Genomic DNA, 26,154 nt, shown 5'->3' on the forward strand with positions numbered 1-26,154 from the left:
TTATATTTTCCAGACAAAAAGTAAATGGTGCATCTTCCAAATGTCCCGGCCACAACAACGCTTTTATTGGTTCCGCTATCGGGACGGAACCAAAAACGGCGAGCCATTATTTTTTTTTAAATAAAAAAAAAATTTGTCAATTTTAATGTTTTATTTAGATTACAAAAATAAATCGTAATATCCTATTTATGATGTTTTATTAATTAAGACCTACAAAAGACTGATTTAAGACATTTTAATACTAATTAAGGCCTTAGTTTTATTTTGAAGAATTCAATGCCTTTTAAGGACCCACGGGAACCCTGTTAAAAGTCTCCATGAAAGAGAAATGCAGCAGTGTTAAATTATTTCTTTATTTAGAAAAACATTCAGCAGATCTTTGGTCCCAAACATCTTCAACCCATCAGCCCGTCTTTGACCAAACATTTCCTCACATTAAACATTTTTTCCACATGGTTCTTCAGCAGCCGGATGTGAAGCTGGACCGTATCTGAACAGACGTGACCAGAACCCAGGCTGAAAACCTTTTTCCTCCTCATGGGTCCAGTAGTTCTGTGTCAGTGTCTCCCAGAAGCAGCTGGCACCGGCCCGTTTGGACCTTCTGACCTCACAGCTGTTTGGCTTTGCTGTCTGAGCGCAGCAGGGTGACGTATAGACGCAGGAAGGAGTAGCTGACCCCCAGGGCGCAGTACACCGAGGTCACCAACAGGGGGAGGAACGGCAGCTTCTGTTGCCACGGTGACAGAGGGAAGATGAACTCGCACCCGATCGCCACAGCAACCAGCCCCAGCAGGTAGACGATCTCCAGAGGACGGAGCAGAGAGCCCTGGGCCCTGAGGGGACAGTAATCCGATTACATCCAGACTCAGATTGGACCGACAGAACCGGACCAGTGAGAGGTGTTCCTTTACCTGTGCAGCTTCCCGAGGGCAGAGAAGGAGAAGACGGTGAACATCAGCATCAGGCACACTTTGATCGGCAGCTCTGGAAACACGGGTCAGAACATTTAGGAGAACCTTCAACCAACAGAACCACATCAACACGTCTCATTAAACGTCCCGACCCAAAAACCAAACGATAAACTCAGGGGGGCGTTTTCTCTCAGGCCTCCAGGAGACTCTGCTCTACTTTAACCGGTCCGTCTGCTGCAGAACCCAGAAGATCAAAGCAACCCATGAATCCTGGAGAACTTCCCAATAAAGGGAGGAAGGGAGTCAACAGTCAGACCATCAGGGTGGCTGAGGGTTTGGACAAGAAACGTTCACTTCTGTCTGCTGATTGGTTGGACAAATGGAACAGATACCAGCAGCTGGAACTGGTTCCTTCCTCTGGCGGGAGTCAAATGAACAACTAAAAATGTTAAAATGGAGGTTGGAAGGTGGTTGGCACCAGACGGACCGGTCCATCACTACCTGTGGAACCATCTCAGCTTTACAGAGAAGCTTGGAAAACATCTGCTAAGCCACAGTGATGGATCTATTGAGCGTTTTCTATGTTTAAGGCTGTGGTGTGAAGCCTGCTGGGAGCCCCTCCCCCCTCCAAAGCGCCATCAGTCAGTCTCACTGGGTAGCAGGATATTATATCATGTCTTCCTCTCATCCAATGTGGTTCCTCTGCTGCCTTTTAATTAAATCTGGCGATATAAAAACATTCATAGAAGTAGTTTGAAGTAAATACTAATGATTTTTTGTTTAAAGCTGATTTAGTCTTGTTAATCTCCTCTCATCAGTGTTAATAATTCTCTATCCTAGAGTTAAAATACTTTTACTTATAAATTTATTTTGTATGTTTTTGTTCCAAATGTGTAACAAATAAATTCTATTTGGGTCAATGAGTAGAATCAATAAATTCTCATCGATATCCATCTCCAGTGAGCAGCGGCGGCTCTGAATGTTGTCATGGTAACATGGACCAACATCTCAGAGGATGGCTTGATGCTGTTTAATCTGTGACATGAGTTAAAGCAGGAGGAGCTACAGGACGAGGAATCAGAACTGAGCTTATCTGCAACAAACGGCCTTCAGAATAAAAGCTTCCTGTTTACCTGCGGGGGTGAAGATCAGCGGGAACAGGGAGTAATGTCCAGTGGTGGTCAGAACCAGGAAGATCCCAGCATCCTCTCTGCTCTCCACCGCCAGGATGCTGCAGGCAGAAACAAACATGAGGACTCGGGTGCATACGGAGTGATGGCGCCCCCTGCTGGAGGATGAGGGTCAGACCTGAGCGGCAGGATGGCGATGAGGATGGCTTTCTCGTGGACGTGCCATCCGAACATGAAGGAGGCAAGAGCGCAGATCAGCAGGCAGCGCAAGAAGGCCCGGCTCCCACGTGGACGCCGCCAAATGGAGAGCAGCGCCGGCTGGGGAAAAAAACCCACAGAATAAAATGGCTTCCGCACTGATCTGGGTCAATTGGTCCAAATCTGTCTCCAGGGAAACGGAACCAAAACACAGCCTCCAATAATCAGCGGGTCCGATCAAACAGGCCAGCGTGGTTCAGACTCACCAGGATGGACAGCAGCGTGCAAATGAGTGTAACTGCAGGAGAGACAGACGGGAGGACGGCGTGCTGGAACTCCTGGACCAACCCGCCCGTCATGGAGGCTCGAGGAAGCTCCGCCTCCTTCACCAGCTTCAGACGAACACCTAGAAGAAAAAACAAGGAGGGCTTGGACCTTCATCGGCTTCCAGAACATCATCATCAATAGCTGCTGCCGTATCAGGTCCAATCTGCTCCTCACCCAGAACCGCCAGCAGCTTATCGGCGCTGTTGTAGAGGGCCCAGACGTTAGGGGCCCAGTAGGCGTGGCACAGGCCCCGCTTGAAGGGGAAGAGTCGGGATAAAACCTGAGAGAGCTGGCCCTGGAAACAACACCATCACCATCATCATCATCATCAGGTGGGGGTGGGGGGGTGCGGGTCTGGGGTCAGAGGAAGGAGGGACTCACCATGGCAACAAACGGCCCGAAGGACAGAGCGAAGACGGAGGAGACAATTGAGCCCAGAGCCAGCAGGCGCAGCGGGCTGAAGCTGCTCCACCGGATGGAGCCGTCTGCAGGAGGAGAAGAAACGGACCAACCAGGATCAGAACCAGAACCTGAAGCAGCCCCCGACCCGTACCATCAGCTCATTTACATCCGGGTCGCCCTTGATTTCATTTAGTAGAAAAGTTAATTACGTTTTTTCCCTCCTTAAAAACAATAAGTTTACTAAACTATAACATGTTAAAGGTTAATGATGCATGTCCTCAGATAATAAAGGTCTTAAATCTTTTCTGTTTTATCAGTTGCTCTGCCTTTTCTGTATCGGAAATGGGAACCTAACGCTACTTCCAGTGGCTTTTCTGCTTTGGATTTAAACATAAATCTAGTCTTTTTTAGTTTTATGTTTTCCTTTAGTGTTACCATTATGTTATATAGTGGTTAACCTAAAGAAAGACGCAAATAAAATGCAGATTAACATGTTTTAATCATATTTTGCAGGACTGCTCTGAGCATGTCCGATGATGACGTCACACAAGCAGTTTAACTGAGAAAATGTAAAAAGCATCAAAATTGTCTCAGAAAAACTCATAAAACTGTTTTTAAAGGCGTGTATTAGCATTCTTTAGTGAGTTAAGGATAGAAATAATTCATTTTAGTATTATAATTATATTATTTAGCATTACCTGGGTGGTCCTTAGTGAAGCAGTAGCTTCTCAGCAGAAAGACGCCGTAAGCTGGAGCCACGTACAGGTAGATGTGCTTCAGGTTCAGCAGGATGGCGAACAGCAGCGCCCCCTGCAGGTGCCTAGACTGATCAGTAAGAAAATGAAGAGGAAACGCCTGTTAGGGGGACTTTCTTTTCTTTAAGAGTGTGTCTAACCCAGCAGCTGTCGGTACCTGCAGGTGTTTGGCCATAGACAGCAGCAGGAACCCAAACAGGAAGCCGTTATACTGGAAGTGGATGTCTGAGAGCGGCATGAAGGAACCAGACACACATCTAACCTCCATCTGGACCAACAAAACCCTGCAGCTGAAGGATACGGTCCACCAGGAGGAGGCCGAAGTTCCACAGCAGCAGCACGGCCAGGACGAAAGACGGCCGGTTCAGAACCTCCACAGAACCTTTCTGCACCTGAACGCAGCGGCAGCACCTGGAGAAGGAGCAGCCAATCAGCACGCAGATGAGAGGAGAAGGCATCAATTAGGACTTCACAAAAAAAAAACAGGAAATGGATAAAAACCCAAATAGAAAATGAATTCTTATAGTTTACAGTCCCACTTTCCTAATCATATATTTTTATATATATTTTTCCTCTTATTTTAATGATTTTCTTTAGTCAAGTTTTCTTGATGCTGATGTAAAGGACTTCTCTTCTTTAGATGTTCAGCAGTTTGAACTGTCATCTTCTATAGAAATAAAGCACCATGATGTCATTATAATCACTAATCCTGAGTTGATCGGTCAAGGCAGCCCTACCAGAGCCAGATGGTCCTCATTCCAGTGCTCATACATTAATAAAACCTAAATATTACAGATGAGACTGAATGAAATGTAAATCAGATCTTTTTTATTAAACAATAATGACGGTAAGCTATTAAAACATGTATAATAATTAACATTCCATTACGCCAGCGTTTAATAAGCCTTGATTTCTTTGACCAGGTAAACACTGTAGATGTACGACTGAAAAGCTGCCAGGCTCTGCTAACGTCTTAGCCAGGGGTAACCAATTAAAAATCAGCGGGGTCCGGGATCCGTTACTTTAAACAGAATTTTGCACTGAAATAAAATGAGGTTTTTATGCATTCATGTTCCAGAAATTAATTAAAGTTTCATTAGCTAGAGTAGAGAGATTCTACTTACAGCAGTAATTATACCAAGACTGTAAAAAACATGTAACAAATTCACATTTATGATTTAAAAATAAATTTTTCTTCGGTTAATCTGCTCTATGCAGGACTTCACAGGTGGAAAAGTTTGAGTTTCACCTGGTTTACTTTCATAAGAAGTCTTATTTAAGGAACCGTTGGCTATCTGATTATTAATTGATTAATTGAAAAAAGTAATCAACAGATTAAGTGATTTGCAAAATAATGGTCAGTTGCAGCCCTAGTTAGCATGAGCCGCTAACTTTCCTCAAAGCAGCTGAAGGTTTGGATCATAAAAGCTCCAACTCTTGGAGAAACATTAGGTTTGATGTCTTTGGTCTAAACTGCCTGAACAGAACCGAGGTTCCTCTAACTGGGTCAGTTTTATTGATTTTTAGCTCATTATTGTGGATTTAAAATGTTTGTGATGCTACAGCAGCCATTTTTTATACTTCCTCGGTTTTCCTGTTCTAAACATCGGGTTCCTGATCAATGAAGTTCAGAATCAACCCAACAGGTGAAGATTGGTTGTTTCATCAGAACTCCCTGATGGACCCAACATCAGGAACTGGTTTCCCTTACAGAACCTTCTGGACTCACTCTTTGACGGCGTAGATGAAGAGCAGGTCGGTGAAGACCACCGACAGCCTCTGGAACAGAACGGTGGACGGGCTGGCGTAGTTCAGGTTCTCCACCTGCAGCATGTTCGGGTCAAAGTGCTGCGCCGCCTGTGATAGACCCAGCTCGAACCAGGCAAACAGCGGCGGGTAGTCCAGGGTCCACTCAGAGGAGTTCTGGAACAGATTGAACACCGAGTCAGAAGGCTATCAGGTTCTCCTGGATCCAAACCCTGGTCTGGCTGGTACTGACCTCATGGTACCAGCGGGACACCGGCAGGCTGTGCGTGATGGCCAACCAGTTCCTGTGGACCTCAAAGTCTGTGGAATGACTGGAGACAGACAGAACCGGATCAAAGCAGGTCCAAACAAACATCCCAGACTTGAACCAAGAACCATCCTGCGGCAGCGGATCTCTGAGTCACTTTAATCTAAGAAACCCGGAACCATGGGGCCGGATCGGGTCATTTAACCTGAACTGATGTTAGAACCAAAAATTCTGGCCGGGCCTGACTGAGGTCCAGTTATCATCCTAAAACATTCAGAGCATTTCTGATAATGGATCCAAATCTAAACAGCAGCTGCACTGATCCAGCTCCTCCTGGTACCACTGGACCTACAGCGCGTTTAGGAACCAAACCAGAAGATGTTACTACATTTCAGCCCATTTAAAAAACTCAACAATCAGAACCTCAAAGCAACAAGAAGGATCTTTAACATAGAAATCTTCAGGTTCTGGTCCAAACAACCAAGAGGAAGAAAACACAGAGCGACCTGGTAGAGAGGCTGGATGCTCAGAGAGCTGAATCAGAGCACAGTGAAGGAAAGTTGAGTGGAAGGAAAAATGTCTGACAGGTAAAGTATCTTCTAGAGGGGTAAAGGTTTGTCAGAGCTTCAGGAGGCTGACCGGAACAAGAACCCGTCATCACTGGAGCTGAACCAGAAACAGCATCAGAGTCCTCCAACTTAGGGAAAAGAACGGGCCACTGCTCCAGGTGAAAATTAAATCTGCTTTTCAGAATCCAGACCCCTAATGTTGGAAGAAGAGAGGAGAGATGCTCAGAATCCATGTTATCTACTGGTTCTGGTCCAGTGGGTTTCATTCAGCCCAGCCACACAGACATCTAACAGAACATTTTAGAAAACTTCCTGCTTCCGCTAAGAAGCTCCTCTGAAAAACCATGGTTCCAGTTACAGGGTCAATTGGACCGGGTCACGAGCGGCCTGGACTTCTCAGCACCTGAGCAGAACCAGCTGATCCACTCCAAACTGATGCAGTTCAGTCTGTGCAATGCTCTGACCAACTGCTCTGAAGAAACCCTGTTCTGGATTTAATTCCTATTATTGGTCTAATTAAAGGTCCGGATTTTGGATTTTCATTCAATTTAAACAGAATAAAAACATAAACTACAATATATATATACAATATACTTATATATGACGTTTGATCTCAAATTTCTGAACTGAATCAATGAAATGATCTGAGAACCTCAACTACAGCCAAACAGCGCCATCTAGTGGCTTCACCATTACTCAGGCTGCTGGTTAGAACACGTCAACTTTTACTCAGAATAAACTTTATATTTTAAATTTTGATTTATAAAATCACATCATAAAGTCTAATCACATCATTTTTGAATAACGTCTCCAGACTTGACATTTATCAGTTTGAAGTTCGCTTTTAAGCATTTAAAGTCGCTCTTTATAAGGTAGCTAGCCGCTAGCGGGGTTAGCCTGATGCTAAGTTTTCCTCTAAAATAAAAACCAGCGGGTGTGAATCGGACCCACTGGCTGACAGCATCCCACGAGTGAACGTTTCCACTCACTAAGCGTTGATGAAGAGACATTTGAGCAGAGAAACTCCCACAGCTAACGCCGTGAACCAGCTCCAACTGTCTACCGAAGCCGCCATGACAGCCAGCCGGGAGGCGGATTGAACTCTGAAACTTTATTGATATCAGGGAGACGAACAGAACAGAACCGCGGTCTGCTCTAGTGCACTTTATGCTCTGCATCGGTCTGATAGGACAGTAAACCGCCTGTTTACCAGTTTTACGGGATTAACTGCTAGACTGATCTGTATAAAGGTTTTATTAATTATATACATCAGAAGCGTTCAAGGTCATTTCTTACTATAGGGAAATCCTATATTTCTAGTCAAATAAAAGAAGCTTGTTGAAGAACTAATGTCATTCTCTTTGTAATCAGTGTTTTTTGTGGGGAAACTGATCTCAGAATAATTTATTGACAGCAAACAATTAAATCAACGTTATTCTTCTTCTGTTCTATTTAATAATAATAAAAATATATATAAAGAATTGAAAGCGTGTAAAGTTGTCAAGAACGTATTTTATTTTAACTGCTTTTGGTTTTCAAATAATTTCATTCTGATGTTGTTTTGTTTGAGTTCTTTTTGCCTCAGAATCTTTTATTTGATTTTTTTTATATACATTTTTTAGAAAATGCTTTATAATATAGAAATGAGTACAAAATTCCAGTGAACAATCGCCAGGGGTTTGAGCAAAAAGTAATAAATAATTAAATAAAAAGTAACTGAATAAAAGTAAAAATAGGAACAGTAAATAGATGCATGTAAAGGGATTGCGTAAAGATAATTTTTGCCTCAGATTTAAATGGGGTCTTGAATGGAAGGGCACGTCAATTTATTGGGTGAAAAGAAAGAATCCCGAGGAGTTATTTACGGAATTCCGGTTAATGAAGATCTGGAGAAATTAAAACGTAACATCCATAATGTTGAAGTCAGTGATATAAAGAGATTGCAGAAAATAGTGAACAATGAGAGAGTTGACAGCTTATCTGTGCTTCTGAAATTTTCTACTCCAGAAGTCCCGGAGAGAGTTAAAGTGGGTTTCATGTGCTATCCAGTCAGGCCTTATGTTCTTCCTCCACTTCGGTGTTACAAGTGTCAGAGATATGGTCACATTGCTGCAGTGTGCAGAGGCAAACAGAGATGTTTAAAATGTGGAGGGGAGCACAAAATTCAAGAATGTGGTGAAAATACTCAGATTAAATGCTGTAATTGTGGTGGAGAGCACAGGGCAACATATGGAGGGTGTGAATTTAGGAAGAAAGCGGTTGAGGTTCAAAAAGTGAAATCAACAAACAATCTAAGTTATGCTGAGGCGTTAAAGAAGGTTCAGGAAAAGCAAAAGGAAACTGTGAGTAATATTCAAGTATTAAGGCGAGAACCAGAGCAGCATGCCAGGGTTTATAACCCTGTTGACTTTGACAAACTTATTTTGTTTGTGGCTTATGTTATTAACTGCACGGACCAGGTTAAACATAAAAATGAGAAAATCAAAATCATTGTTAAAGGAGCTGAGAAATTCTTAGGGATGAGGAATATGTCGTTGGATCAAGTTATACAAAAACTTGAGGCAGATGGCAATAAACCAAAGTAAGAATGATATAAAAATCGATATGAGTAAAATAGAAGTTAAAAATTTTGGCTAAAACAGTGGGAAGAAGATTCAAAGGAAGATTACTTTTTCGTTATTTATTGGCTACAGGTTTAGTGAAAAGAATTTGGGTTTTTTCCCCTTTTTTTTTTTTTTTTTTTTTTTTTTTTGAGCATGTCTGTCTTGATCCACACTCATTACTGGTTGGTGGCGGTAATGCACCTCTTAGACTACCAACCACTGGGGGCTCCATCCCGTTGAGCGCGGTAGATGACACAGAAGGCGGTGATTGAACTCAACAAACAAAGACGGCGGTAGGAGCTAATTTGGCGGATCACATAAGCTGTACATTGACTGTAGTAGCATGGCTTCTACATCAGGAGGAAGTAGTGGAAATGAAATGGAGTGGATGTTATCGAGGTCAGCAAGAATGAAAAGAGCAATCAGAAAGAGACATGAAAGGGCAAGAAGTTGGTCGGATGAAAGTGAGCTAGGAGCGGAAGGAAGTAAAAGGACAAAAATAAACCAGAGAGTGAGTTCACGGGAACAAGATAACAGTAATACAGAAGTGGAATACAAAGTTGTGGTGGAATTTCAGCAAGAAAGGGGTTATATTCATCCGATAAAGATAACCAAAGCAATAGAGGAAGAGATAGGGAAAATCAAAACGGCCAGAATCATGAACAACAGAAAAGTGATAATTCAAGCTATCAGTGAGGCACAACAACAGAAGATAATCAAAATGAAAACTCTGATGGGAGAACGAGTTAAATCACATATACCAGGTTTTATGGCAAGGTTGAGAGGAGTAATCTCAGGAGTTCCACTTGAAATGACAATGGAGGAGGTGAAGAATGAAATCAAAGGAGGGAAAATAACAAATGCCACCAGGATTAAAAGTAGAAGAGAAGGGGAACTCAAAGACACTATGGCTGTGATATTGCAGTTTGAAAATAACATGCCAGAAAATATACAGCTAGGATTTATGAACTATAAAGTTAGAGAGTACATCCCGAAACCGCTCAGATGTTTTACCTGCCAAAGAATGGGACACATTGCAAAAGATTGTAAGGGAAAAATTAGATGTGCAAGATGTGGAGGACCACATGAATTTGGAAAGTGTGACAAAGACGCCAAAATCAAATGCTGTAACTGTGGTGGTGAGCATAGTGCAGCCTATGGTGGATGTATAGTTCAAAGGGAAGCTAGAGAAGCCCAGAAAATAAAGATAACAGAAAGAGTTTCTTACGCAGAAGCATTAAAAAGAATAAAGAAAGATAGTAAAAGAGGAATGAGGCTGGGAGAAGCAGATCAAAGTTACACTTCTCAGAACACAAATCAAGGAATGAATGGTCAGAGACAAATACTAATGCCAACAACAAATACAAATAATACATGTTTACATAAATGTAAAATAGAGGAAAATACAATGATGGTGAAAAAAGAAAACTTTGTAGCATTTATATGTCATGTTATTAATGTTACAGTCCAAATGAAGAAGAAAAGTGATAAAATAAAAGAAATAGTAACAGCAGCAGGGAGATTCCTAGATATGAAAGAAATTCAAGCAGATCAAATACATACCATTTTGAGTGCCACTGAAATAACAGAAAATGGTCAGGATTAGGATACAAGCTTTATTGATGGTCATTCATATTCTACAATGGAATGCCAGAAGTATAATAGTTAATGGACAAGAATTTAAAAAGTATATTTATGAATTAGAAGTAATACCAGATGTAATATGTATACAAGAAACATGGTTAAACTCAAACTTGGATTTTAAAATTCCTGGATATAATATAGAAAGACAGGATAGAAGTAATGGTAGTGGCGGAGGATGTGCCACTTTAATTAAGGAAGGAATTGCTTACAAGAAAAACTCATTAAATAAAAAAATAGAATGTGTAAATATAGAAATATTTAATTTAAGGAAACATGGAAATATTAAAATCATTAATTATTATAATCCGTGTAAAAATCTAGATAATGAAATATTTAAGGAAATAGGGAAAATACATAGAAGAGAAGTTTGGTGTGGAGATTTTAATGCTCACAACAGTCTATGGGGTAGCAAGAAAACGGATCATAATGGTGAAATAGTGGAAGAATTAATGGATGAAAGGTCATTAGTTTGTCTTAATAATGGAAAAGGTACAAGAATAAATATACATAAAAATTCAATCTCATGTCTAGATATTACATTAGTATCTGACTGTCTTGTTAGTGCATGTGAATGGGATGTAAATGGGGAATCTACACTAGGGAGTGATCACTTTCCAGTGAGTACAATAATTAATGATAATATAAATAGACAAGAAGAGTTTACATTAATAAGATGGTGCTTTAATAAAGCTGATTGGTTTAAATTTAAAACAAAATGTGAAGAAACAAGACATATAGTAACATTAAAAGGTAATATTGAAGAGTGTACAAATCAAATAGTAGAAAATATTCTAAATGCTGCAAATTACAGCATACCAAAAATAAAAGTGAAAGGTCAGAAGAAAGTAGTTCTTTGGTGGAATAATGAATGCAGTAAAACTATTAAAGATCGTAATAAAGCTTTTAAAATACTACAGAAAAATCTAACAATCGAAAACCTTATTGATTATAAAAGGAAAAGAGCAAAAGCTCGGAAAACTATAAAGGATGCAAAAAAGAAAACGTGGAGAGACTATTGTTCATCAATAGGTTCAGAAGTTAATTTACAGAATGTGTGGTCAATGTTTAGAAAAATGACGGGGAAAAAGAACAATGTCAATATTCCATCCTTATTCAGAGGACAGGAGGTATTGGTTTTAAATAAAGATAAGGCAGAGTTATTAGGAGAGACATTTGCGGCAGTTCATAGTGGTGATCACTTGACAAATACCCACAGAAGGCAGATGATTCAAAAACTTGGAAATCATAAAAACTCACTAGAAAAATGTCAAAAATATATGTCAACATTGGATATGAATATAACCATGAAAGAAATAAAAACAGTATTGAAAGGGACAGGATATTCAGCTCCAGGGGAAGACCAGTTATGTTACGCTATGTTTCGACAGATTCCGGAAGTAACACTGAAATTAATATTAGAATTATTTAATAAAATATGGAAAGAAGGAACAATACCAAATAGTTGGAAAAGGGCAATAATTTTACCATTTAATAAGCCAGGTAAAGATCCTTCCTATCCAAATAATTACAGACCAATTGCTCTTACTTCCCATTTAAGTAAATGGATGGAGAAAATAATGGTTAATAGATTAGGATACTATCTTGAGAAGAATAATCTAATAAATGGATATCAATGTGGATTCAGAACTGGAAGATCAACAATAGATGCTCTAACTAGAGTCAGTAATGACATAGAGAAAGCTTTAAAAATGAAGGAAATAATGATTATAGTATTTTTTGACATAGAAAAAGCATATGACTCACTATGGAAAGAAGGATTACTTATAAAAATGAAACAGATGGGAATAGGTGGGAGAATGTATAATTGGATAGCAAATTTTCTACTAAATAGAAAAATAAGAGTAAAAATTGGGAATGACTATTCAAATGAATATAATGTTGAAAATGGAATACCACAAGGTAGTGTAATTAGTCCAATTTTATTTAATATTATGATCAATGATATTTTCTATGAAACTGATAAATGTATAAAATCTGCAATATATGCAGATGATGGGGCCATATGGATGAAAGGGAAAAATATTAAACATGTTGTAGAAAATATTAAAAAAGCAATTAGTAAAGTTGAAAAATGGTCTTATGAATGGGGTTTCAAATTATCAACAACCAAATCTTGCTATATGGTTGTCACAAAGAAGAGAAATATTAATATAGAAACAATAACATTATATGGACAGACTTTAGAAAGAGTAACAGAATATAAATATCTAGGTTTATGGTTGGACAGTTCTTACTCATGGAAAACACATATAGATAACTTAGAAACCAAATGTAAAAAAGTTATTAATATATTAAAGGCTGTGGCTGGAAACAATTGGGGGGCAGATAGACAGTCATTATTAAGCATATACAGGGCTCTAATGAGAGCAATAATAGATTATGGCAGCATTATATATGGAGCAGCAGCTAAAACATCATTACAAAAAATAGAAAGATTACAGTGTAGGGCTTTACGAATATGTACAGGAGCAATAAAAACAACACCTATTAATGCTCTATTAATTGAAAGTGGGGAAACTCCACTTGAAATGAGGAGAATTAAATTAGCTTTAGCATATTGGATGAAAATTAAAAGTAATATAGATAATCATGTGAATTCAACTATTCTGCAAAATTGTTGGGAATATGTGAAGTTCCAAAGTAATGGATTTGGATGGATGGTTAGGAAATGGATTAAAAAGTATAGACTAGAAGACAAGGAAATAGCTCAATTTAACCCAATTAGCGTTATTCCTCCATGGCTAATACCTGAGGTTAATGTAGATTTGCAAATCAATACAATGAAAAATGATTGGAATATAAATGAAATAGGGATAAAAACTGATATTTATTTAAGAACTACATATAATAATTACCTTAAAATTTATACAGATGGTTCTAAAAATCTAAAAGGTTATGTGGGTATAGGAATATATATCCCAGAGTTTAAAAAATGTATTCACAAAAGAATATCAGATCAATTGTCGGTATTTACAGCAGAAATGGTGGCAGTTATATTAGGCTTGCAATGGGTGGAGGAGATTCGACCAATCAGGGTGGTGGTGTGCACAGACTCTAAAGCAGTAGTGGAAAGTATTAAGGGAGAAGGAAATAATAGAAAAGATTTGGTATTAGAAATTCATCATATTTTATTTAGACTATATAGGGGTGGCATTGATGTTTGGTTTTGTTGGGTGCCGGCACATGAAGGAGTAAAAGGCAATGAAAAGGCAGATAAATTAGCTAAAAGGGCTTTAGAGGGGGAAATAACGATTTCAATTCCTTTTGGAAAAGGGGAAGGGAAATCACTTATTAAAAGTAAAGAAATGGAGGAATGGCAAAAAATATGGAACGAAGATAGGAAAGGAAGAAGATTATATGAAGTGCAAAAGTCAGTTCGAATTCGAAACATTAATGAAAGAAACAGAAGAGAAGAAATAATAGTTAGTAGATTAAGAATAGGTCATACCTACTTAAATGACATGCTTTACTTAATAGGGAGGAAAAATAGTGAGAAATGTGAGAAATGTGGTGAAAAAGAAAATGTAGAACACATACTGATGAACTGTAAGTTATATGAACACGAAAGGGAAAAATTAAAGAGAATAGTTAGAAGTATAGGGCATGAATGGAATCTTAAAGGAATATTAGGAAATGAAGGAAACATAACAGATATTCATAAACTAAGGAAAGCATTGTTTATGTATCTTAAGAATACAAAATTAAAAAATAGAATCTAATAGATGTGAAGTAACGCTGCTACACACTCATGTACAGTAGGTGGCGGTATGCACCTTAAAGTTGCTTGTGATCCGCCATAATAGAAGAGAAGAAGAATGCACCTCTTAATTGTTTGCCAACCGCCATAAAACAAGAAGAAGAAGAAGAAGAAGGGCACGTCATTGTTTCCCAAACAGCTGATTGGCTGTCTGGTATTAAGGGCAGCGACTGGATGGAACTTCTTCTGAAGCAGTAATGGAGATGGAAACTCAAATAAATCTAAATTTATAAGGACGGGAAGAATGAAAAAAACCTTTAAAACTAAAATTCCTTTTCATATGGTCTAAATGTGCAGTTTTCGTAAATTAAGTTTAGACGTTAATTGATTTTAGGAAACTATTTTTCAAATTACACTTTAAAAATTGTCTTATTTTAATTTATATTTACCATAATTGGTTTTAACGCGCTATCTAGAAGCAGTACCGATGTTTTATCACTAGAGGGCTCTATGTTTTCTAAAGATTCTCAGCTGTGGTCTGTCCGGCGGTCCCTGAAGGCATCACCGCAGCCCCTTTTCGCCCAGCTGTTTCTGTCTGCGCGCGCCCGGCTGGAGCGCGCTTTAGTAAAGTTTAGCTAAAGTTCGGTGGTACCGGTTTACCGGTTCGGGTAATCACGGCGGCTTCTGGGGTGAAGGCGCTGCTGCGGCGGACTGTCGCGCGGCGGTTTGGCGCGTGGAGAGGTAAGCACCGCGGGTGGGGGGGCTAAACGGCAATCCAGTTAAATCAGGGGGTCAAAGTGCGCATGTGTCAGTGTGCTCTCAGAACCCGGATAGTTCTGCTGTTCTTCTTCAGAATGAGATCAATGTTTGCTCGGTTTCATTTCGGTGCTTCCTGTTGGTTCTCTTCCTGTCTCACATCCTTCCCTCCTGGTCCTCCCTGAGTTTGGTTCTCTCCATGTTATGGTGGCATCCAAGTCCTTGGATATAAATACCATCAGCATGAAGGACGGGTCTATGGACATGTCCTCTGTCTAAGATCAAGTTGGACATTTTAAATCTTAGATCAGGTTGGAAAAGGATCCTAGTCTGGAGAAAAAGTCTGACTGGAGGATCTTTAGATTCCGGAGCCCTGATTGGATCAGTTTTCAGGATCCTTAGAACAGATCTGGGTCCAGATGAGACTGGTCATGGATCCACCACAACACCACATGTTCTAGATCAGGGGTAACCAATTAATAATCAGCGGGTCTGAATAAAGAAAATCATCAACCAGTGAAGGTCAGCGGACATTTTCAATTATAAATAGGGTTGTAAATCACATCCATCATGGCGATTCGATTCAGTATCAATTTCCTGAAACAACCATTCGATTATTTTTAATACTCAAGAATAAACCACAATACGATTCCATTAATTGGTTGTTTTTTTATTGCCTTACAGACTAGACAATGTTTTATATTTGAAATAAATCAATGAAAGCTGCAATATTGTTATGCATTTTATTTGAGAAACAGCAGCCAATAACAGAAGTAGCAAAGTTGTACTCCACCTAGGCCTATTAAAACCTCATTCACTGAAAAAAGATCACGCCTCGGTGTTAGAGATCAAAAAATAGTGCAAGTGGAAAGAGGGTAGCGGCAAAAGGAAGCGAGGTAGGAGGGCAAAGTAGGTTTAGCGCCACCGCAGGACGGGAGTCAGAATTACGTCCAGGAACAAATGGATAAAAATAGACCGGAGGACAAAAAAAGCACAAAATGAATTGATATTCCTGTGGACCTGTCGATGTATCGAATCATCAGCTGTTGGATCGATGCATTGATGCAAAACAATTATTATAATCTGTTACTTTAAACAGAATTTAACACTGAAATAAAATTAGGTTATTATGCATCCATGTTATACATTGAATTTTTAAATAAAAATATGTACAAAAAAATTTTTTGAAGTGATTTTTGAAGTAAAGAAGAATCGTTCAGTTTGGTATATAGACAATTTCTTGATTCACATATTTTATAAAACACCTGAACTGACCGTTATTTATTTTTTCTAGCTTATTGAGAGCAGTGGGCTTTAGGCTGCTCTGCAAGGCTTTAAACCTTTAAAGCCGTTCTAAAGCACATATCAAGGTGCTCATTCTGAGCCTGGATCCATATTTATTTTTGATTCTGTTCATGGTGGAGAATCCTGCTTCACAGCAGCAGGTTGAGCCAAACATCCTCTAAATGTGCAGGGTCATCTTTGAGCACCATTTCACTTTTCTTTCACCACAGTTCTTCCAGCAGTCCACACTTTCTCTGCTCTCAGTTTCTCATCATCTTCTCCTTCTTTCCCATCGCCCGGCTTGCCACAGGTTTGCCTGCTGTGTCTAAAAGTAGCAGCAGCAGCAACCCAGACTGACAGCAGCTCATTGGATCATTTGGATCACCTGTAGCCTGGTGCCGGACGCTCTGGAGGGCTTTACCATAAATGTTTAAAATTATGGTTGGGTCCAGATAAGCCATCAGGTGGATCCGGATCCGGACCGCAGTCCACTAACCCGTGACCGCTGACCTAGATGCTCGCAGGGTTTTAAAAACCTTCCATCTCTGGACCAAAAGACTACAGGATCTCTGTTCATCAACAAGTCTTCTAAAGGCGTTGGTTCATTTGTAGAACATCACAGGCCCCTTGCTTGGCCCCTGGCAGTCTGCCTACAGGGCCGACATTTGGAAACACCTGGGCCCTTCAGGGACATACAGGAAGATCGCAACAGCAGCCATCAAAGCTGGACCTGAAGCTGGTGGTCCGGTGATCCTGCCCCGTCCGCTCCATCCTCCCTGTTCCCTCTTCTTCTTCTTTCTTATGCTTTGTATTGGCGGTTGGCAGCCAACTTAAGGTGCATTTGTCCGCCACCTACCAGACTGGTGTGGTCATCAATGATGTCAGAGGGAAGTTATTAATACATACCTCAATGGTATGCACTAATCTGCAAATTATCTATCTGTCAATCTACATACATACAAACTCACATATAAATGAGTATGTGTGTATATGCACATGCAAATACACACTTTATTGTTTGTGAATATATTTATTGTGAAACATTTCCTTCATCAAGGTACTTGATCTGACATTTACATGTTTGTGTTTAAGAAAAAGTCTGACACATAAACAACAAAAAGGCATAGTGACACTATAAGGATAATAAAAACATAATAAACAACAACATTAACACAATAATGATAGTACTGAAAATAAAAACAACAAACAGCAATATGCGGCTGTAAAGAAATTAAGTGAGCAGTACGCTTTAAGAGCTCATCAGATATTCCCAGAATAATCAGAACAGGATCTGGGATTATCTGGACTTCCAGAATCTATAGACAGGAAATGAAAAATGTCATTCCAGTATTTTTGCAGTTTATGACGTAGGGCATAACTGTGTGATAAGGCAGCCTCTGTGCGTTCACATTTCTTGCACAATGGCGATATGTCTGGGAATATTTTATGCATCTTGAACTTATTGTTCTTATATTCATACTATAGATGCGATTAAATAATCCAGTGTTTATTTTTTCTAACAGAGTTTGATTTACTTCCTAAAAGGTTAATCATAGAAAAATTCTATTTTCTCTCTATTTAGTATTGACTTTAAGTGCTGACGATCCTGTGAATCTGTATCACATTCTAATAATACACGTTCCACTGTTTCCATCTGACTACAGTGATTATAGGTCCCTGTTTCATATTTTCCTAATCTGAAAAGAGAAATATTAAGTCCACTATGATCAATTCTAAGTGGAGATGTGACTACCTCTTCTTTCCGCCTTCCATTTGTCCAATTATTACCCCCACAGACTTATGAATTTTATATAGATCTCTACCAGTGTCATGATTATCCCAATGTTCCCGCCAAACCTTACAGATTATATTCTGAATTATATATTTACCCTCACTTTAGCTTAAAGGAATACTTAAGTTAATAATATCTGATTTTAAGGGCAGTTTAGCTAATATATCTACTTCTTCGTTTCCTTCTATGCCTACATGAGCAGGAATCCAGATAAATCGAAAAAAAACATTTGTTACTATGAAGCTAAAGTGGTATATATCTAATAATAAATCTAATCTACAAGACTTTCCAGATTTGATACTTAATAATCCAGCTTGACTATCTGATGTAATAATATAACTATTTCCCTTCCCTAACATTATCATCAAGCAACCATTCTAAATAACAATGGCTATTAAATCAACTGTAAAAACTGCTGTTGTTCTCCTTTTAATCATGATTTTATGGTGTGGGATCTTCTCCTCTCTGGCCGCCGAACGCTGCTTTGAACAGAAGAACCGACGCTCATTTCTTCTTTACCCGTCTCCTTCCCCTCACCAGTCAGTCCAGGTTAACTTAGACCTCAATCCGACTCAATCTGACGTTGGTTTTGTGTTTTGTTCTGACATTACAGTGAGCAGGTTCTTGTAGGTTCTTCTGAACTTGCCTCCATGCTGTGTTTTCTGCCTAAGAACCTGGAGGTTTTACTGTGTGTCCTAGGTTTCCATGTGGGAACCCCGTCAGCGACCTTCGACCTAAGAAAGGTCGAACTGATGCCTCTGGAGCAGAGAAAACTGACCTTTGACTCCCACGCCATGGTGACGGAGCTGGAGAAGAGCGGTGAGCTCTAGGAGGCGAAGCTAAAATAAGCTCAGATCTCCTCTAACAAGCTTTCAGGGGTTTTCATATTGCAACATGACTATGAAGAACATGGTCAAAAAAATGGGTATTTAGTCCTTAAGATCAACAATCTTCCCAGTTACTAAATAACCTATTAGCCTAAAGCCCAAAAGTCCACTAAGTTAGCAAATAAAGGAATTTAGGTACATATAAATACATTTGATTTTAAATTATTACCCATAGTCCAACACGCATTGATATCCATCTCATATCTTTTTAAAGGATAAGTCGAGTCATGTTCAGAATAAAAATTTCTGAAATTACGTTAAATATAAAATTATTCCATACTGTTCAATAAATGATAAGTGTTTTTAATTAAGAGTAATTTAATTTGAATGTGCTTTACTGGAGGCATCCATGTTTGTCAAAGCACTGATTCTTGAAACTTCGGCAAAAACATGTCCCACTAAGAAAAGTGCTAATTCTGTTGGAAAGAAATAAAATTTTCATGAATAAAAACAATCATGGTTATAATCAGGGGGTCCTTTGCACAAATGCAAGGTTCTTTTAAAGTTTTTTTATTTTATTGTTAATTTAATGATTATATGCTGGCCCATTGCCTATAAAATCAGTTGTCCTTGGATAGGAGATAATCATTTCAACTTGATTAAAAAAACAAAAAGTAATAATTGAATTGAATAATCTCTTTACCAAATGAAAGGGTACATTTTAATATTTATTTAAAACTACAAACAGTGAGTTTTGAACAATAATAACCATTATTTTGTGATTGTTCAAAATGTGTCCCACATATTTGTCACCACCGTCAGATATTTATAAAAAGCAATAAAATCAGGCAACTAAAAGGTCAACTACATGCCTGAGGACCCCATTTTCAAATCTTCAGCTCTACTGGATGCCTTAAGGTCACTCAAGCTCCTGTAGGTTTGCTATTTTCTCTTAAACTTGTTCATATTTTTTGGACACTGCTAATGTCACAACCATAACATGTCAACACCGTCTCTTTTGTATAAAAAATATTAGATTAGATTATGACATAAATGTTTACTTTTTAAGAAGAGGTCTAAAGTAGCTAGCAACAGAGGGGAAACAAGATGGCTAATGTGAACAACTCATGCATATCATGTGAAAGAGTAGGATTTTGTCACCACCGTCAGACGTCACCACCGTCAGATTTTCTGTCTGACGGTGGTGACGCACAGTCTGACGGTGGTGACAAAAAACTACAAATGGTTCTCAATGGAGGCTAGAAAATAATTGTTGATCTGTAATGTTTCATTAACCTCTTTTATATTTTTATTTATGTAATTCCGCCTAGATTTCTTCCATATTGTATAACCCTAGGGGATGGGGTGTGCCTTCCCTGTCTCTCAATTCACTATTATGCCATGTTCATTTGGTTTACATCATTTGGGATGCACATAGTGCACCTACTACCTACCTACATAGCACATAGTATACAATATTCCTTGTAAGCTATGGCAGGGCAACATTTAACCAAATCTAACATTTACTGTAATTCCCCCCAATTTCATAGTCATTACACTCAACTTTGACTTTATGTATTTTAGGAAGTTATGGCTAGGAAGCAGCTATCTGTGAAGGAAAGAAGGAAAAGAAACAGGGAATATCAAAAGAAGTGTGAAGGCCTACTGACAAAAAACCTACATATATTCAAGCAATTACTCAGAAGGTTCAAAATTTCTACCATAATGCAGCACGAATGACAACTGACAAACAGGACACAATCACACGCAAGAAAATAAAGCATCAGAGAATGATTCTGACTGATAATGATATTTCTTAATTGTACCTTATATTCCTTGAAAAATATTTGTCACAGTGCTCATGATTGTTATTTTTTGGACCAAATAGTTAAATAAAGTTAATAAGCAAGAAACCATTGACTTGAATTGTATACAGTTTGGAATTGTATGTTGAAATGAGGCCACTGTCACCACCGTCAGTTCTAAAGTCACCACCGTCAGAGGGCTTTTTATTCGTTTTAAATTAATATGCTTGCAATATGTTTCTTCAGTGCTGTTCTCTCATTAAAGTAATGGTCTCTTTTAATACAAAAATATGTTTGTTAAATAAAAAAACATGACTTCTATTTAGGCTTAAAGTAAACGTTATCTGATGTTAGATATTTTAAAGGACTACACATGATACAGTTAAAAAAAATTAACAAAAATGATTATTCAACATTTAACAGCATAAATGTGTGCTAACAATGCCAGATAAAGATTTAAAAACTCTAAATACTTATTAGACCAAATAAATAAAAAATAATTAGCTTTTTATTGTGTCTGATGGTGTTGACAAAAACAAAGTAATAACTGGAAAAATGCCTATTTTATGAAAGAAATACAAAATGAGGAGGTTGCACCTGTACACTGCTGAACAGCCAAGACCTTGGTCTATAACAATATACCTTCAGATTTTGTAATCCAACTAACTTTTTATTTTCAAAATTAAAACCTGTTTTATCCAAATTCCCAAGAATCAGTGAAAGAACACTACTGCCACCTACTGGTTTGTGACGTCATGGTGCGGTATCGGCTGTTGATCAAGTCCCAGTGCTGTATCTGGCGTTTGTCACAACGCGCTATTATCCAAGTCATCTAGAAAACATTCTTCTTCCAAATGTTCGCTACATATTACGTGTTTATATTTAAGCAGCTTTTAGTTAGCATTAGCCATGCTAAGCAAATTAGCTTATTGAAAATATTTATATTAACCTTATCTTCCTTAGTATGGACCCATATGTGGCTTCTATATTATTCATGTTATTATAAATGAAATCATGTCTAGTTTAGGATTAATTAATCATGTTTTATTAACATTTTAGCTAATCTGTTAGCATTAAGTTAGCTACTGCTAACCATAGATTTATGTAGCAGCAACAGTAAGTCACTGCTGTTTGGGTTTATTTTAGCATTTGGATGCTGCCTTCTAGGCATCATCATGAAGTCCTTTGTGACTTTATGGGATTATTGTATAATTTAGAGATTAGATAAATATTTTTCCACAAGTCCAAAGACTTTGTTTGAAGAATTTTCTCTGATTTATCAGAAGAAAAGTCCTCATTTGAATGGTTTTGTTTGGTTTGTTTATGGGATTATGGGGGACCTGGAACATTTTTTATCAGAGCCTCAGTGTTTCTTTGCTGTTGTTTAATTTTGGGATATTTTGAACTTCTCCATCCATTAATTAGAGTCATTTCTGTGCAGGTTTGGAGAAGCATCAGGCGGAGCTGATCGTCTCAGCTCTGGTGACGTTGACCACGGCCAACATGGACATCGTCTATAAAGACATGGTGACCAAATCCCACCAGGTAGGACATCAAGCTCACATTTATGTTGTTAAAAATGAGCCTTTTGCTGCAGCCTTGTATTAAAGTCACAGGGAAATCATATTTAAATGTCAAATCATTCTGGTTTAAACATGTATATAAATGTACTCTTTATCAGACCATATTGTCCCAAAATTTAGAAAATTTCTATAAAAATAAAAAAAATCCTGTCTTAAAATCTGTGTTTTTTCATTGTCTTATGCAGGCCATTCAGTTATACTTCAGCTTATACACCTAAATTCGGCCAATCATATATCAACGGTCATCTGTCAATCACATTTTTTCAGCCATAGCATCTTGATTCATATGTTGCAGCTAATATATGCAATGGTTGAAATAAGAAATAAGAATCCTTTCATTTCCCATTGAGTTCCGTCCCAGTGTTCGTGGGGATGACGTCTGTGTCTTCGGCAGGCGTAGAGCGAACAACAGAACAATAATCCCGCCCCCTTGATAATCGACCAATCACATTCACTTTATTCACCTGTGTAAAGTCATGGACCAATCGGGAGAATTCGGAAATGCAACGGTTGGAACGGCCGCTTCCCTACGACTTTAAAAAGCTGCTGAAAGTTTCCATCAGGGCTTTTCTGCAGTTCGGTAATTTTAATGAGGTGCCAAAGAAAGTGCCGGACTTTTCTGGATTTATAAAACAAAGAAAAACACGGCAGCGGGCCTCTACTGTACGTTGCTGCACACTGCTGGTCAGCGAGCTGAATTTTTCTCTTTCAAAGAAAAATGTACTTGTTTGGAATAAAAAGCTGCCTGTTAAAACTAGAGCTGGCTGTCTGGGCAGCCGACTCCTTAAAACAGATTTGAAACATTATTTTAAGTTGAAGTTTTGGTGTAAAAGTAAATAAAATCCAAGTATTTTTATGATCACCCGCCTGAAATCTTCCTTTAACTCAGATATATGCAACTATGCAGGACATAAATAAAAGGAATGTCTTTTAATAATGTGGCTGTAGGAGATTGCGGTGCAGCAGATCATGGCTCACCTGGACTCCATCAGGAAGGACATGGTGATCCTGGAGAAGAGCGAGTTCGCCAACCTGCGCTCTGAGAACATGGTAATGGCACTCTGGATCTAACCTCAGCTTTTTATTATTTAACTAAAACATTGTTCAGTCTCCTCCATGGATCAGGAGCTGTAGATGCTATTCCTTTCAGCAGAAGATGTATTTCGTTTTCTTAGGTTGTGGTTCTTAGATTTTCTAGCTGCATACATGATAATGTGTCTTTGTGGAGGGAAATGCAAAGATTAGAAAATGAGAGGGAAAGTTTTTCTGACTCATTGGACCTACAGAGATCAATGGCTGCAGATGGTATAAAGCCTGTTTCTGTTCCTGCAGAAAATGAAGCGAGAGTTGGAGCAGCTGCTGAACCGGCTGAAGGTGAGAATCACTCTTCATCATCTGATAAAACTCCCACTGCATCTTTCACAGACCTGTCAGGAGAATTAGGTCCAAAATAATTATAATCTTAAAAACCAAATCAGTGCAAACAACAGTTTTACCTGCACAAATAAAGTAGCACTAAAAAATTAGGCTTGATAATGATTCAATTTGGCGCTTAATGAGGGAATAGTTGAGTTCTTGGTGACCTAAAAATATATTTAATATCTATGAAATAAGAGCAGCACATGAGATGTTTTTTCATTTATTTTTTATTTATTTTTTATTTTTATTTTACATCCAACCTTTTAAAATGCACAAACCTGCATGGAAGAAAGCATTCAGTCAATTAGCTTAGTTTTTTTAACATGGTGGGGTGTCGGCTTCACGTAACTGAAGCTCGATGCCACCGCCTCCGGTGTGAACGCTCCATGACGATCAGGAGGTTTTTTCACAGGAGGAGAGCCAGAAGGTCCGAGCAGAAACCAAACTAGACATCAACCTGGAGAGAAGCCGCATCTCTGACATGGTAGGTGTTTGGAGAAGGAGCAAAGTATCTAGAAAATCATAAGCATTCTTTAAATCCATCGTTAAAATGGTTTTAGATTCTCAGTCGGATCTCCTGTTTCTGTTTCTCTTAGTTCACTGATCAGGAGAAGAAGCTGATGGAAGCTACATCAGAGTTTCGTCACCAGGTAACCCCTCAAAGGAAACACCTGCAGTACTGCGTTAATACTCCAAGGGGCGCAGGTCCCCCATACATGCCTCTGATTGGTTGTTTCTTGTTGACTTCAGAAAGCCGACCTGGAAAACGACAACATGGAGATCAATAAGAAGATCGACCTGCAGGTGGCGTCACTAAAAACGGTGCTGGAGTCCCTGAAGCTGGAGACAGTCCGATACCTGGCAGGTAGGCCCGGCAAAGCTGAAGCTGCGGTTCTGAATTCTCAGCGTTGTGTTAATGTTCTGCGTTCCTTCACAGCCACCGTCTTCTCCTGCCTGGCCATCGCTCTGGGAGTCTACCGGTTCTGGAGGTGACGGATCAACACCAGAATCGGGTTGCTTTGTTTCTGCAGCCTGATGCATCAAAGAACCTTTGTTTTGTAGAAATGTGTGGTGTCGCCGCTCTAGTGGCAGAGGGGTGTCAGAACACCCCTCTGCCACTAGAACAGCTTTTTGACGACGATGAGAGCTTTGCTCCATCTGAGTAGCAGTAACATCCAGACGGGCCGAGTCAGCTATGAGCTCAGCGGCGGCTGTTAGTTTAACACGTTTCAGGATCTTTATGGATGAATATTTGGATTTTTTGGACTAAACCAAAATAAATCTACTTTATAATAAATCAACAGCCTCTAATATGTTTTATTCAGTCACTGTTACTTTTCACACAAACCACAGAAAATTCAGCAGGTTTTCATGAGAACTGACTAGGAAGCATTTTTCTCCCTAAAGCACTAGAAGGGGTCATATAAGCATCAATAAATATCGGAAAATAAATGTTCTGTGCAAAATGTGAAAGAAGAGATTAAAGGAAAAGTCCGGTCATCATTATTTATAACTAAACTAAAAGGTTCGCAGTGATTTAATGAATTTATCGTTAATCGGTAAAAAAAACTAAAAATAATATTTGTTGTCGGCCATTTTTGCCCAAATTATTGCACTAGTGGCTCGTTTTCATGCTGACAGTAAAAGAGGTATGAGAGAGGGGGAAAGACAAGCAGGTAAGGACCACAGTCCGGTCTCCCATACATGGGTCAAGTGCGCTAACCACTGCACCACCAAAGCACGCTCCACTCCTGACATCTTCCGGCAGTGACGTCACAGTGCGTAAACCTAGCACCATTTTCCCCGCTTTACAAGCAGAATCAATAGGAGCTATTAGACACATCTGCTATCAACAACAATTATTGAAGATTTCCAGAGGACTTCACCATTGAAATTCACCAGAGCTATAGTGAAACTGACAATGCCCACGTGCATGGCAGATGGATGTTGGAATACATCGGGTAAAAGTGAAAAACAAATTAGTTATTTCACCTTTCCGGTTCATGATCCTCCATGGACGGGTTCGTCGTTGGATTGCCAACTTGAAGAGGGGGGATTTGCCATCGAACTTTTGGCCAGAGAAAAAACACGTAATATGTAGCCAACATTTGGAAGAAGAATGTTTTCAAGATGACTTGGATAATAGCGCGTTGAGACAAACACCAGATACAGCAGTGGGACTTGATCAACAGCCGATACCGCACCATGACGTCACAAACCAGTAGGCAGCAGTAGTGTTCTTTGACAAACATGGATGCCTCCAGAAAATGAACATTACTCTTAATTAAAGACACTTATCATTTATTGAACAGTATGTAATAATTTCATATTTAACCATTGCATACCCCTTACAAATGGAGTCTCCAGTACACCACTCCCCCCAAGCACCCGTCCCTCATTGAGGTCTAGAATCACAA

The 26,154-nt window shown here is 39.0% G+C and overlaps 2 protein-coding genes across 2 annotated transcripts; one reads left to right on the plus strand and one right to left on the minus strand.

Annotated features, from left to right (window-relative positions):
* Positions 1-334: 334 nt before the first annotated feature.
* alg8 (ALG8 alpha-1,3-glucosyltransferase) lies at positions 335-7,440 on the minus strand. Its single transcript, XM_038281532.1, has 13 exons — positions 7,296-7,440; positions 5,723-5,801; positions 5,453-5,646; positions 4,025-4,134; positions 3,881-3,948; positions 3,667-3,793; positions 2,948-3,051; positions 2,741-2,861; positions 2,506-2,645; positions 2,220-2,359; positions 2,045-2,142; positions 912-984; positions 335-833 (listed from the first exon to the last, which is right to left on the minus strand). Exons 1-13 carry the CDS (start codon positions 7,379-7,381, stop codon positions 608-610), a joined length of 1,566 nt encoding a protein of 521 aa, XP_038137460.1. The 5' UTR covers positions 7,382-7,440; the 3' UTR covers positions 335-607.
* Positions 7,441-14,801: 7,361 nt separating this feature from the next.
* On the plus strand, positions 14,802-24,966 carry ccdc90b (coiled-coil domain containing 90B). Its single transcript, XM_038281536.1, has 9 exons — positions 14,802-15,012; positions 18,803-18,922; positions 22,177-22,280; positions 23,267-23,368; positions 23,651-23,692; positions 24,150-24,221; positions 24,334-24,387; positions 24,488-24,602; positions 24,675-24,966. The coding sequence occupies exons 2-9, from the start codon at positions 18,856-18,858 to the stop codon at positions 24,728-24,730; spliced, it is 612 nt and encodes a 203-aa protein (XP_038137464.1). The 5' UTR covers positions 14,802-15,012; positions 18,803-18,855; the 3' UTR covers positions 24,731-24,966.
* The last annotated feature ends 1,188 nt before the right edge of the window (positions 24,967-26,154 follow it).

This window comes from Cyprinodon tularosa, unplaced genomic scaffold, assembly GCF_016077235.1.
Source record: "Cyprinodon tularosa strain WSP-4 unplaced genomic scaffold, ASM1607723v1 ctg172, whole genome shotgun sequence".
NCBI classification, from domain to species: Eukaryota; Metazoa; Chordata; class Actinopteri; order Cyprinodontiformes; family Cyprinodontidae; genus Cyprinodon; species Cyprinodon tularosa.